This window comes from Mugil cephalus, chromosome 10 (genome assembly GCF_022458985.1).
Source record: "Mugil cephalus isolate CIBA_MC_2020 chromosome 10, CIBA_Mcephalus_1.1, whole genome shotgun sequence".
Lineage (NCBI taxonomy): Eukaryota > Metazoa > Chordata > Actinopteri > Mugiliformes > Mugilidae > Mugil > Mugil cephalus.
The window spans coordinates 25,413,405-25,428,779 of NC_061779.1; the positions used below are offsets into that span (position 1 = coordinate 25,413,405).

The 15,375-nt window shown below is 38.8% G+C and overlaps 2 protein-coding genes across 3 annotated transcripts; both read right to left on the reverse strand.

The window, feature by feature from the left end:
* Positions 1-8,091, reverse strand: tnni2a.2 (troponin I type 2a (skeletal, fast), tandem duplicate 2). Of its 2 annotated transcripts, XM_047596983.1 has the most exons (8): positions 7,991-8,041; positions 6,713-6,744; positions 3,724-3,763; positions 3,373-3,409; positions 3,143-3,271; positions 2,870-2,959; positions 1,664-1,840; positions 1-1,441 (listed from the first exon to the last, which is right to left on the reverse strand). In XM_047596983.1, the coding sequence occupies exons 3-8, from the start codon at positions 3,732-3,734 to the stop codon at positions 1,361-1,363; spliced, it is 525 nt and encodes a 174-aa protein (XP_047452939.1). In that variant the 5' UTR covers positions 3,735-3,763; positions 6,713-6,744; positions 7,991-8,041; the 3' UTR covers positions 1-1,360. The 2 variants fall into 2 exon arrangements, with proteins under 2 accessions (XP_047452939.1, XP_047452938.1); XM_047596982.1 differs by lacking the exon at positions 6,713-6,744 and having other exon boundaries at positions 7,991-8,091.
* Positions 8,092-10,439: 2,348 nt separating this feature from the next.
* On the reverse strand, positions 10,440-14,714 carry LOC125015265 (troponin I, fast skeletal muscle-like). Its single transcript, XM_047596981.1, has 7 exons — positions 14,618-14,714; positions 13,006-13,039; positions 12,852-12,888; positions 12,644-12,772; positions 11,738-11,827; positions 11,426-11,602; positions 10,440-10,676 (listed from the first exon to the last, which is right to left on the reverse strand). Exons 2-7 carry the CDS (start codon positions 13,011-13,013, stop codon positions 10,587-10,589), a joined length of 531 nt encoding a protein of 176 aa, XP_047452937.1. The 5' UTR covers positions 13,014-13,039; positions 14,618-14,714; the 3' UTR covers positions 10,440-10,586.
* Positions 14,715-15,375: the final 661 nt, after the last annotated feature.

Sequence of the window (15,375 nt, forward strand, 5' to 3'; positions counted from 1 at the left end):
TGAACATGAAGCCTTTGTATTTAATGTGACAGCAAAGTGACAAGAAAAGTACATCACATTATCATTACAGAAACACAGAGATGAATGAACATGATGTTGTTTATAACTGTAGGCTGAATTATACCTCTGCAATAAAGGAAGTCACGTATTCCATACTGGCCGCAGGGCTTGGATCGATGTGATAAAAAAAAAAAAAAAAAAGAAAAAAAAAAAGGAAAAGGGTGAAATTCTGTTTAGTTAGTAATCACAATAAATGAAGGTGGAATAAATGTCTGTTTAATCACTGTCTATTGCCAAATAAGATAACGAGCCTTGTCAAAATCAAAATGAGGATTTGCTTATTAAAAAAAAAAAAAAAAATCAAAACTGTATTATTAAAATGGAAAGTATTACAGATACGTCAGTTTGTTTCCAGATACAACATAACCATCTCTAAGATATGACAAGATCGGTCTCTAGGGGAAAATCTGAAAAAGAAAATGAATTCATGTCTCCATCCATGTTGTGTGAACATATGTAATGCTGAGACAAATAACTTGTGGTGCTACCTTTGCAGCTGGGTGCCATTTTTGTAAGAAGTAATAGACACAAGAAGGTGATGTTATCGAACAGTGCCGGTCAAAGCTCAAATCGTGAAGAACAGTGATCTTGCAATACTTACAGTATGCACTACTACGTAGAGAATCACTGTCCTCTCTCGAACTGTCTCCATTATACATTGATACCACTGATTTTACTGAACAATGACAACACACTAAAGTTTTGAGGAAGGTGCATCATCGTATAATTATGCAGAAACATATATCAGCCTTAACAGAAGAAAAATTTGCTTGATTCATCACTCAAGTACTAACTGATTCCAGTACGTATAGTTCAAATACATCACAGTACAGTTTCAGTACAGGCAAAAGCACAAGGCAGCTTCGATTCAGCCGAAGAGTTTTTTTTCCAAAGTGCAAAATATCCCCACCCCACCCCTTCCAAAAAAAAAAAAGAAACAGGAAAAAATATCTATAATAGTCCACCCTGTGTCATCGAACACAGTGCACATTACCATTGTCCACCACTCTCAGGGAAGTAGAAATTTGTGTAACACATGCTCAAAAGCCCCTGTGATCAAACGTATAAACTCCATTTATCACTTACTGTACCACAGCAGAAGCTTAGAAAACACATCAATCTTTCTCCATGTCCCCACCAGCCAATAGGTCTACATTATTTAACATCATACCCTCCGCAGATAGCATCTTATCTTCCTAATAATAATGAAAAGTAAACTGGATATGTTGCATTTTTGTTTAAAACTCTTCAGTTAAAAAGACATTAAACCTGAATTCCATCTATTAGTGACAGATCCCATTTAACTATCAAACATCTTCTTCCTATCAGACTTGTCCTCAATGTTCTTACGCCAGTCTCCCACATCACGCAGCTGCTTGTCCTGCAAACACAAACAATAACTCTGTTAGTTTGGAGACCCATCTGTAAAATGATGCAATTAAGAGAAAAAAAACACATGTTTCTGTTTCTGGTCTGGTAACTAAAAATGAGCTGATATAGCTTTAAAGACAAGTAAATGCTGCGCAAAACAAAGTGATGAACTAAAACACAACTGAGGAACATATGTGGTTAGATTAACCCGATTAACCAGACAGCCGCTCACCTCCTCTTTCACCTCCTTCTTGACCTGCTTCAGGTTGGCCCTCAGGTCCATGTTGACTGTGTGTTTGGAGCCCAGCAGAGCTTTGAGCATGGCGTCAGCAGACATACGTACTTTCTTCAGTCGGGGTCTCTTGAATTTTCCCCTCAAATCCACAATCTTAATGTTGAGGTCCCTGACCTTTAAGAAGAGAAAGGACAAGAGGAACAATCATTTAAAGATTCAGGTTATTTGCCATGAGTAGCAGTGAAGCCTACTGGAGCCCACCTACGCTCATTAGTTTGTGCCCTCCAACAGTGCACTTATTCATCAAGGTAAGTTTGTATTTGAGATCAAATTCACAAGTTCACTCTACAACAAGGCTGAACCACTGAAATGCTGTACTTTACTTCAGTTTTTTGATTTAGGGAAATGTTGGCAAAAAACTACTTCACTTAGTCAGGCAGGTCCTATTGAAGTGATTTGTTGATTGAGGACAGGTCTGGCAATAATCAGGCCTGGGTGTGGCTGCTGCAAAATTCCATGAATTGTCAATCAAATAAAAGTAAAGTCACGTAAGACCAATCAACATTAAGTACAATGTGTGTAAACTGTTCAAAATCTCCATCATAAATGCTTAAATCTGGTTACGATTCTCAAAAGATGTCAGACTTTCCTGAACCTCTGAGATTTTGAAATCCCTACAAACTTATCAAACTAACTGACGGAGTCTAATGATCGCATGAGCAAACAGAACACTCAGCAAATGCTCTGAAACCACAAAGCTGACACACTAGAAGGTTGAAAGGGAAACAATGAGGTCAGAAGATGGGTATTATTCTGCTATAAATCAAGAGCTTGCAGAAGGATTATATATATATTAAAAAAAAAAACAAAACAAGAAAACAAACAGGCCTGGGATCAACAAACTAGACTCTTAACAGAATAAACGTCAATGCAATGAATATATCCACATGCATCCACAGATTAAATTATTTTACAGGGATTAATTGCACTGCTGGCATAGTTAATGTGCGATTAACGTGAATTAATGTCAGGTTTTTTAAAAATATGTTTTATGGGATATTTTTTAAATCTTATTTCAAAAAGTTACTACTGAGTCCAGAGGACAAAAATGTATTTTGGATTAGCAACAAATTAACAAAGCATACAAATGTCATCGCTGTAGTAATTCTAATCACAGGTGAAAGTATGTTAAATCAGTCTCACCTCATTCAACACCAGGTTCAGTTTAAACTCTATGCTGTATCTCTCCTCTTCACTGATGTCAATCTGCTCGTGAAGTTTTTGGCAAAGTTCCTTAAGACAATACCAGAATATTAAGCTTTTTCATGAGCAAACATTCCTGACGTCATTTACCTTATCTGACAAAAGCTGAAAAAAAATATAGTGAGAGTGCAGCTTGATAAAACACAGGTGATAATGTTGTCTTAATTTGTGTGCATTTTGTCTACTTGCATGTGTATTTAATACAGAACTCACCAGGAGCTCCTCCTTGGAGCGGGGCAGTTCCAGGGGAGGACACTTGTTTTCCAGGAACTTCTCCCTCTCATCAGCCTTCACGGATGCTTCAGCCTCCAGCAAATTGTTTGCCACCACCAGCATACAGCTCTGAGGATTTACATCACCACATAATGTCAGGGCAGAGATTGAAGGTGAGAGATTTGTAATCTGTGTTTTTATGCTTGTATAAACATTACAAACATCGTTACCTTTAGAGTATGCTTGCGTCTCGCAGACAGTCTTTTCCTGCAGACATAAAACATAAATTAAATCTGGATAACATTCAAGTAGTTGTGCACCTTTGTTGCAGTATCATGTTATGCAAGAGTAGCACACATTCTAAATGTTAACACACTAATTTACTGACCAAATAGTTTAGATTTTCAACATCAACATAAAACGTAGTGTAGTAAAGTATAGTCACATTAGAATCACAGCACTAGCATCATAGGACGCAAATGAAACAAATGAAACCAAATATTTCAGTTACTTAGTCTCTTAACATTTTTGAAAGACATCCTGACGAACACAACGATACATAGTTTCAGCTGTTTACTCACTCGGTGGCCATATTAGCAGCTGGGTCCTGGTGTTATCCGACTGAAACACAAAACAAAGATTTTACTGTTGATGTACTTTTTATTTACTTATTATCCAGGTGGATGTCGCTTTCTTATGAGGTGCAGTGTGTGGCTTTTATACTGTAATGGTTACTCAGTGATTTATGGATTAATGGACGTTTTCATTTTGTTGTCTTGGTAATAACTGTACCAAAAACCCATTGCTTCTTCCCATTGACAACTGCAGACTTGTTATTTTATCACCATTTATTGACTTGGCTTTCGGTTGATCTGTGAGCAAAATAAATTCTTATTAATGGTTACTAGGTGTGTTAGAGTCTTGTGAGAAGTGCAAATGACAAGAATTAAGCTAAGACGCTTCCATTCTCTTATTTCAAGCAAGACTCTCTTGCATTTGTGTGCCCTGTTGCCATGGTTATGTGTTTCTATTCACTTAGAATCATTAGAAAGTAAAAGAAGAATCACACCATCTGTGTCAATGTCACACGTGCTATACAGTCACAGCAGCGTGCACATTCAGAGCAGTGGTCTTCAAATGTACGTCAAATATCCTTACAACTTTATGGTCCCAGTGCAGCTTCCCTAACCGCCCCAACTACAAAGTAGAATCCACAAGTCTATTTATCTGCCCGCACTTCTAAAGTATAATCTCTTCTGGTTTGGGCACAGATAACATTTTGATAGAAAACTGCATGAATAAAACAAACAAACATGTTTTCCTTCTGCATATTAGCAGCATGACTCTTCCTGGTACAGGTCCCTCAAAACAAACTTTACATTTCCTGTAAAGATCTCTTCCTAGTGGCAGACATCTAAGAATAGCACAGTTGTGCAATCTCTCTCTGGAAGATAACAAGGTTGCTGGATGCTGAGTGTTCTTTTTATTAAGTGGAAAAAGAATAAATCTCCTTCTGACATTTTAATTGTGATTTGTGACACATGATCTCAGTTTGAAAACACTTACTAAAGTTCATACTGACAGTCACTGCTAAAATATCTGGAAATCCTACTTAGGGACTACTTTGCTGTCTGTAGAGCTGTCCATCAAATCTCCCTCACATCCCACCTCCCATCTTACCGATTCACAGAAGTAGTTCACATTTGCCCCACAAAAACCTAGAGACCCAAAAAGAAAATGATATACTCTAGATTTTACCTCTATGTCAAACATGTTTGAAGTCCAACTGGCTCCCTCTGACTTTCCCCTGCTGTAATGACTAATCCATCTCACATTTCATGTTTGGATCGCATTTACTCTATCTTAAGACATCAAGTTAATTCTGGGAAATTTCATGGAACGGAACTTTGTAACTCAGACCGTGTTAATGCCTTAAAGGACCTCGCCGCTATTTATAGCAGCATGGCTCAAAGGATACAGGTTTAACACTGTGCAGTGAAATATCTCACCAACAATTGTCTGGATTGGCACGAACATTGGTTCAGAGATTTACAGATCATTCAAACACGGTGAGTCATAGTAACTCCGTTGGACCTCTGACTCACTGTACTTTTAGCACCACCCACAGGTGAAAATCAGGCTTGACCAACTTATCACATCCATTTAACACTGGTCATTGAAATGTTTTTAGTTATGCTAGCATATTTGCAGACTATATACTACATTACTGTGCTAAATGATAATATATTACCATGTATGCTGTTAGCATCATACAGTATCTGCTAATGTTACATATAAAATGTTAGCATAACATGCTGCTTTAAGTGTTAACACATCCAAAACATCAGATCATGACCGTGGGCCTCTAAAATTGTTAGTTTTACTTTTAGCTTACGGCTAGTATGCTAGGATGCTAAATAATTGCAACTTTAGTGTTTAAGTATGTCAACATTATGCTAATAGTTCAAAGTTGACATGATTACAGTACATGGTAAGTATACACCAGGCAAGTACAATGTAGCATGCAAACACGTTAATGTGCTACTTTAGCACTTTAGACACTAAATGTTGCGTGGTAATTGTCAATACCTCAAAATACAAAGAGAATTCTAGTCTTCAGAAACCATTAGTTGATTCAAAACCGACTGGTAGAGAGGCTGAGCTGATGTTTTAGATGGATACCAGGCATCTACAAGAGCTTTCACCGTCTGTTTTTCTGTTTAGGTTTTGGGGTTTCTTGTCAATTACCTCTAGCTTAGCATGAGGTAGCCTACAACATGAATGTTTCAACAGTTATAAATGGATTTCCTATGGGATTTGGACCACACATCCAAGTTCACCACAGGGTAACCTTTAATAACTTTGGCGATCCTCTTATTTTTTGTCTAATGGCACCATCATGGTTCAAGAATACCTGTGAAACTCATTTCCATTAGCCTAAGGGCCTTAGGCCTCTTAGCTATACTGGTGTTAGGCAAAGTGATATAAATAAACAAGCCAAAGCGATCTGCATGGATTGATATCACTCACTTAGGTAAACCAACCAGCCTGGAGATACTTTGAGAAGTCCTCACACGCTAGATAGTTCCTGCTTGAGCTGTGTTTAATGTTTAGGGGCTATTATGGAGCAAGCAGTGGATTAAGACTCTATTCCTGACCACAGCTGTTCCTTACATCCTCATCATTGAGAAAAAAGTGACAGCAAGCTCATCTTAAAGAAAAGACATTTGACAACCACTGCAGGCATTTGCAAACCTATAGCTACCCCTGGAGCAAATGCCTGCTGCCAATAATGGGCAGGCGAGGGGCACTATCTCCAGGGCTGACAGTGTATTTTAGGACTCAAAACTCAGAGGGCACAACAGGATGTTGCTCTGGAGATGGAAAAATATCTGTAGGGTTAAATACAGGCCCCGATTTTTGTCTCAAGTCAGTGTGTGTGTGTGTTATGGGTAGGATTGTCCCTAGAGGGAGGATGGAAGGGTTTGCCGTAACCAAACACCACAGAACATCCCTTGGACAGCCAAGACATTAGAGCATATCATAAAAATAACTTGCAGTTGGGCTGACCTCAGAATAACACACAGTTCACCTGCTTCACACTGAGAAAAAAAAAAAAAAGAGAGAGAGAGAGAGAGAATGTACAACAGGCATTTCAGCCCAGTACAGAAGAGTGTTTGTCCTGCAGTTCAGGATACTAACCATATGGAAACTTCTAGTAATGCATCTGCAAAAAGTGAGCGTGAATTTAACTGATGACATGAAAACTGAAAAATAGTCACAAATTGGAAATGGATGGAAATAGATGAAATAGAGCAAAATCCTGAAACTGAAGCCACTTTACTGTGGCTTAAAACAATCCTAGCTTTAAACACAGAGGGTTTTTGAACAGAAAACTGTCACCATTTCTGTAGCAAAACACAGAATACACAGTACAGAAAATGTAAATTGCTCAAATTAATAAATAAGCTGGAATCTTGCTGTTCTGGATATTCCGGAACCAAAGAAAAGGCCAGAGCAAAATATGTAGTAAAAAATCCTCTGTTATAGAAATGAGTGAAAACAAAGGTATACTGTTGCTTCGTTTGAATACTTGTGGAGAAAATAGGTTTGGTGTGGGTACTGTTGTGTAAAGTAAAGACTAGAGACCTGGGTTATCTGCAACTGATTGAACCATGTTTTCTTCTGAGTCTTCCTTAGTGCTGACAGGAGGATAAACACTGACGGATTGGTTTTCAAGTTCATGCCTTGTAGTGGTGTTGCTTTTCAGCATGCCACATCACCAGACTGTTAATCATTGCTTTGCCATTGCAGGAATGCTGAGACAAAGCACATGATACCTTCAAAATCTAGAAAAATCTCTTTTTTCATATAATAAGATGTGACAACCGAAGAAACATTATAAAAATCTGAAATTTTCCATGTCTCATGCAAAATTTCGTGATTTGTCAATCAAAGTAAATTAAAGTCATGTAAGACCAATCAACACAAAGATAAAGTACAATGTGTGTAAATGTTCTCCATCATAAATGCTTAAATCCGGTTACGATTCTCAAAAGATGTCAGACTTTCCTGAACCTCTGAGATTTTGAAATCCCTACAAACTAATCAAAGTAACTGACGGAGTCTAATGATCGTATGAGCAAACGGAACACTCAGCAAATGCTCCGAAACTAAATCTACAACCATCCACTGAAACATTTTTATCTGATCACACATCAACTCCCAGCAACTGCAGCAATACAATAAAAGCATTTACAGCTGCTCTCATGCTATTGACCAAAACATGACATGTGTCCACACTTCTTACCACACACTAAAACAAAGAAGGCAAGAAAGAGTTCTTACTTTAACCTGGCAGGGCCGTTAGAGTCACAGAGACACAGACTGAGTCCCGGACAGACAGAGTGTTAAGAAGGTATATATTGCCATCTCTGAGAGCCCTCTAAATCCTCCACTTTCTCTTTATGGAAGTGGATTACTAGTCAAACCAATGAGCTGGCAAGGTCATGAAATACAGTACAGTGTCATCTCCCCCTTTCCTCAACTCGCGTCATTATAAATAACCCGCCCTTTAAGATTGTTATCTGTATTATCCAGTGCCATCGAGAGCCTGACGGTCAGAATGCAAGGAAGTGATTAAACAGTAGCGGCATTTTACAACCCACAGTTAAACTGTATATACGCAGTGACAGAACTCATTCAGTGGTTTGATATATAGCAGCCGCACACTTACTGTCAACTCTTTCTTTCTTATAGCACATGCATTACAGATTGGACTTGTATTGGAAATATAGAAGATGTTGAACTCACAGTGTGTTATTGTGGCATAGAGGCTCCAGAGGACTCTTCTAAATGAAATGGACCTGGAGGAGGAAACATACATTAAGACGTCTTCTTCATGCATTTATTAATAAAACTGTACAGACAAAACATGGTTATATTATATTATATTATATTATATTATATTATATTATATTATATTATATTATATTATATTATATTATATTATATTATATTTATTTATTACAAACCACACATCATTATATTAAAATGATTATTTTAAAAAGAAACTCACCTTGTGAACAGAGTGAACTGGAGGAACACAACTCATAAAGAACAACATTTGTGTCATGTGCAGCAAGCCCTTTTCACAAATACAACCTGTGTGGCACGTAAACCTGTGAATAATTAGAGGGTTTGAGGATATATAAATATTTAGACTTATGACATAGAAACATTTCAGATTTATGAAATAAAGAACTCAAGACTCTAATAATCAAAAGACCTGAGAGTGTTAAAGGACAAGTAGCATCTCTATACCACTTCACAGGTGGAGTAAACACACAGAAGGTTTTAAATAGAAGAGTCAAACCCACAGTAACGCATTGTGATGGAAATACTGAACAGTTGGAGTAGCACCTGCACCTTGACAAAGAAGAAGCCCTTCATTCTTTTGTGACCTGCTCCACCCATCCATGTGCATCTTTGTGGAGAGGGAATCAGACACACTCCAAACACACCTCAAAGCTTTGAACCACTACTTGAAGGCCAAAGAAGAACTAAAGAGAGCTGACTATCCTCCAAAGCCACCAGACCTCATTAAACCTATGTGGACGATTTGCAGACTGGGGAAGACAAAAGTTCCCGGCTCTTTGGAGCACTGTCAGATCATGGTGAGATAACATGGGTTATTGAACTTTTAGAGTCTGCACATCTCGCGAGCTGCTGTTATTAAGCAATAGGGGGCACACAAAAGATATCTCGAAGTTCATGTGCATTTGTAGTTAACTATTAAGATGATGTATTAATCTGTAATGGGAATCTTAACATCAGTTTTAGGAGCAGTTCCACCAGCCATCTTTATGTAAAAGCAATCTTTCATCTGAATGCAAAGGAGTTGATTTTGTTTACAACTGAATGGCTCTGACTGGCTGTAGGACCAACTGCATGAAGTCACATTTGTTTCACTTTATCATCCCCCATAATGAAATTAAAGTGGCATGCTACCAGACTCATTATCAGATAAGAACTGAGTCTGGTTAAGCCAGGCTAGCTAAATGCACAGTGAAACATGATGTTTTCACCAGTCACTTGATGGAGGTCAAAAATACCAGCACGATCATTTCAGAGGTGTACACACACATCGCCGGAATTCCACCAAGCAACTTGATCCCAAAAACACTGCCCATCAACCACAGCTTTTATCAGCCGGGTCAACTGAAAGGTCTCTGCCTGGTCAAGTCAGTTACTTGATTTAAACCATACTGAGAGTTTCACATGTTTAAAAAAAGGAAACTTAAGACTCACAAAGCCACCATGATAAACATCAACTGTGGACCACAGCATGCATTAAAAAAACAAAAAAACATTTTCTAATGTTAAAGTTTAGTTTTGTAGTGTGATACACAACTGATGCATCCATTGCATTGTGCCACCAGCATGATCAATTTGAATTTAATTTAAAATTAATTTACCTCGGGTAAAGACGTGTGTGTGCTACCCCACATCCAATCTAGTCAAATGTGGCATAGGGTAGATACAGTATACTGGTACACTGTAGGGTCTCCATAGGTTTAAAGGGTTTTGTGGTTGTCTTTGTCCAACATTTGTTACTGACAAATGCTGTTTTTTTACCTTATCAGTACATTAAGGAGCAGGTTCAGCTGGCAAGATCTGAAATTGTCTCTCTCTTGTGTTCACTAAGAACTGATTTCACACTGTTGAGCTACAATGCTAGACACCTTTTTACTTGTTTACTGTCACTTTTTAAAACCCATAATTCCAAGACAAAAGACCTTGTTCAGCAGGTGTTGCTTGTTTATTCTGTTGAAGTCTCTACAGCTTTGATGGTGGCTAAAAAAATGAATGTGTGCTGTCTAAGCAGGAGACGAAACCAGTCCAAACTATGACAAAATGAACCAAGCACAGTAGGCACTGATTCTTAAGCCTCAGCCTCAAACATCTTCTTCCTCCCATCCATGCCGGATTTGTCTTCAATGTTTTTGCGCCAGTCACCAACATCTCGCAGTTCCTGAAACACCAAGACATCCAAAAACAGAGCCTGGGTCAGGTGGTGTCATGAACGGTGGCAGTGAATGAGAGCTTAGGAGACGTAATCTGTCAAATAAACAGTAGCTGGTCTTATCAGGACACTTCAGCATGTGGCATTTACTGGGGATTGAACTGCTAACCCTCTGGTTCATGGGCAACCTGCTCTACCTACTGGGAGATAATGGAATCAGATTTATCCTATGTCTCCTACTCCCACACACTATATTAAGAAAGTCCTCACACATGAATATTTTATGACACTTTTATTTCATTTTAATCTTATTTTATTTTTTACTTTCTTTTGACTGGTGGTTTTGAAGAGTTGTTGGTGTCAGATTTGTATGACAGTGTGGATGGAGATTATGTCATTCATGAGTATCAGTTTGACAGATAATCATTAAACTATCATCTTTAATCTTTTAAGGGACAGACCCAAAGATAGCATGAGTAAGTGTTCCTAAGTAAAATCTATAGTAATGTCATGGCAATATTTTCAAATTCCACTTATCAGGGAGCCCTGTGTGTGAATATTGGTCAGTCAGCAGCGTCCCAGAACTACAGGAGGACCAGCTCATGAGCATTAACTCATGGCCACATTTTACATTTCATCAGAACTCTCCCAGCCTGCTGAAGCATGAAGATGAACAGTCGTCTCCGCAGCCTCTGCAGTCAGGACAGATACAAGCAAAGTTGTAATACGTGCATGAGAGGGTCTCGCCAGTTCCTCACCTCCTCTTTCACCTCCTTCTTGACCTGCTTCAGGTTGGCCCTCAGGTCCAGGTTGACTGTGTGTTTGGAGCCCAGCAGAGCTTTGAGCATGGCGTCAGCGGACATGCGTACTTTCCTCAGGACAGGCTTCTTGAACTTTCCCATCAGGTCCTGAACTTTAATTTTCAGGTCATCAATCTGTAAAAGAGAAGCGTGGAGACCATCATGTGAGTTCACTGCAAATGGCTTCAGCATCCCTTACCCTAACCTCGTAACACAGCCTGAGCTCATAATGATGAACCCACTCAAGGTTCTGCTGCAGTTACAACATACCTCCTTGTTTGTTTTGATGACTTTCATCTCCAAGTCGTATCGTTCCTCGTCGATCACGTCGATTTTGTGGTGGATTTCCCTGCACAGCTCCTGAACACAAATACAAGCACTTGTGGTAAAACCATGTGTACACAAATAGTGTATTCTATTTAAGACAGGCTTTATGAGTCATATTGAAATGTATATTCACTGTGCTTTGCATCAGCACATTTAATTTGGAATAAAATAACCGTCAGACCTTAATTTGTGCAGGTTTTAACCCATTACTCACAAGTTTGGAAGGGTAAAACATTAATGTGACATCATGTGTGTTATTCCATTAATAGACTGTCAACAGCTGGTATAGACTCTGCGCCCAGTAACCCTCTAGAGCAGGGGTGTTGAACTTATGGTCTGCAGGCCAAAACCAGTCCGCCTGAGGATCTTATCAGGCCTGCACCATTAATTTGCTGAAGTGCAAAATGTAGAAATTACATAGAGGACTACTGGAATTTGGGAAGATTCATTAAGTGTGTGGAATGTCCTATGTACAACATGGTTCCTGAATGCACCACAGTCTTGTGCCTAAATGGTATGGGCATGCGTCAGATTGTCTGATTGGCCAATTAGTGATGTTCAAGTTAACCTACCGAGTTTCCAGATTGGTGGGGCAGGGGGGAGAGGGACATGACAAGGAAGAGAGTCACCTAAAAACCTGATTCAGTAAGCTGTTGATTTTTAAGTTAGGGCGAGCCTTTTTCCATCGCAAATTCTACTTAAACCGTGACCGTTGCTAGTTAACTCCTTGCGGTAGCAGTGGGAGAGACTTTATTATTTTACTTGAGATTGAACAAACGGAAGCACAGACACAAAATATGCATATGTTCATCTTCAGCACTTGCATGTTGGTGTTGGTTTATGAAGTACCTGCAGTTCCTGCATGCTCCTGGGCATAGACAGAGAAGGACAGTTCTCATCCATGTACCTAGTCCTCTCTACCTCTCGCTCCCTCTCCTCCTCCTCCAGTAAACCTTTGGCGATGGACAGCATCAAACTCTGCCAAATAAAATGAATTCATCCATCCTCTGATTTTTGATTTGTTGTTTTGTTTAACACACTGAAAAGAATCTTTTACCTTAAGTTGATGCTTGCGACTTGAAGACATCTTTTTCCTGAAGGGTTTAGGATAACAGCAATTTGTCAATGGAAAACTTAGGAACATTGAATGGGATTTTGTTTTTCTTTTTTACAGTAGTTCTCTAAGTGTTTGATGACTCAAAATGACTTACTCTGACATCTTGTCTGTTATTATGCTTCAAAACCCTGCAGACAGATAACAGGTTATTAAATAGGCATTGATCTCAGAAACACAGAAAAGCTGTCAACACAAACAGAGAACAGCGGCTGAGTTTGGGGTCAAGCTGAAGAACAGACTCAGAATGCCTCTGTCTGATCCTATGGAAATAACAACCACTTAGAAGAAACACGACACTGACTCCGGCATCAATGGTCCCCTCAAGGAAAAGCCTGTAGTCTAAATTGGGACAAGAATCCGGGGTCGAGTTATTGACCCTGGGATCCCCTGTTATAGGGGCTCTGTCTTCAGGAAGATTACCAGGAAACATCTGATACCTCCCCTGTTGCTGCAAACATCTCAGACATAACCAAGACATTATCTATCTTTTCTGAAAATAGAGGCCGAGCAGAACAATCCAGATCAACAATCACTGCATCCAAGCAAAAAGCACCCAGCTAAAACCAGTACGAACCTCAAACTGACTTTTGTTAAATATGAATCTCAAAAAGAAACACAATACTATTGATGGATCCTTTAACAGTAAATGACACGTTTCAGATTAACACAACTACATTTCACAGGAGAAATCCAGAACAGCAAGGAAACAGTTGAGATTGAGATTTATGGTCTTAACAATGAAGCAAATGGGAGCATTATGTTTACATGATTTAGAGTTACTATTACAAATCCTTTGTATGGCATATTGTCATTTCAATTATACTGATTATTCTTATTTGACTACATCACAATAAGAGGAATAACCCAGATGACGTTTGCTACCATGAACCATGAACAACAGTATCATCAGCATAAGGAAATCTCAGCCACGACTTAGAATGGTGCTTTTGTGTTTTATTGAAAGTGCTACGTATTTTTTCTATGCGTTAGATTACCACATTTAAACTTTATGACTGAAGCTTTAGTTAAACCAGTCATTATGAGCTGTTCGTTTGCTGACTGCAGCTTTAACAGTCAATACTATACCAAGTGTGGTCGGCACTCGCTTTTGCTTCCAATGGTTTTGTTGTCAGTTTTGTAGCAGATGGCGGTGTAAAGGATCTGAACACTTAATATGTATGTACCTTAAAGGACATAAGGAACACCCAAGATCCCAAACCACAATGAGGTCAGTCTGTTGTCAGTTAGCACTTAAACACCCAAAACTCTGGATTCCTTTAGAACAAAAAATTAACTAAATTTGTCTCTTACCTAGTCCTAACACAAAATAGATCGACATGTTGCTTTGGATATATTGCAATGTTATACTACTGGTATCACACATATTATAATTGAGGCTTGCTTTTAGAAATGCAGGTAGTCAGACCATATCTGCATTATTTCTGATGCATCAAATTTGTGACAGCACAGTGATAAACACCAGGAATATCACTCTCCAACACTAGAGTCCATTTACATCAACACACCTCATCACACTGCACTTCACACCTGCAGCACTGACAGCTTCAGCACTAAAACTACCCGCAATCAACATTGTAGCCTAATGAGCTGGTTTCTTTTACCACATCATAGTTTCAACACCCATGGTAACTGCACAACAACATCAGAAAAAAGTTTGTATACGAGGAAAGAAGGAGAATTCTCACCGTTTATTCAGGAGATGGAAGCAGAAAGGAGCGACAGATTGGAGTAGCCACAGTTTCTGGCATTATAATTTGGTATATATTGCATTCCCCAAAGGCAAAGGATATCCCATCTTTCTCTTTATGGAAGTCAATTTTCTAACTGACCAATGGGCTCAGCTGCATCTGAAATATTATATCTGACATTCCCTTGACCTCCTAAAGCCTCCTCCCCGTCAGTTAATTAACCTCTTGTGCGATTGTTTTCACTGATGGTCTGATTCCTATCATACCCCGAAAAGGAAGTTGCTCCACAGCCTGTAAGTATGTAATATATAAGGGGTGACTCAAGAAACACAAGATTATTCTAACACTGGTAAAGTCTCAGAGGGGAACAGGGTTGGAGTGCAAGGCAGTTTTTTCAGTTTACTAAGGAGAGACCAGGGAGCAGAAGTGATGAAAGTTGTGGAGACAACAGGTGGGAGGGCAGAGTGGAGTTTCAAGACAGTCATTCAAAGCACGCTAAATGGATGATGCTGTTAACAGAACATATACACTGGGTAAAATAAGTATTGAACACATGACAATTTTTCATAGTTACCATATTTCTAAAGGTGCTATTGACATGAAATTTTCACCAGGTGTTGGTAACAAATAACCAAAACAAATAAGTTCAGAAATTAAGTTATGTGTAATAATGTGAAATGACACAGGGAAAAAGTATTGAACACACTTACTGATATTTAATACTTTGTACAAAAGCCTTTGTTGGTAATGACAGT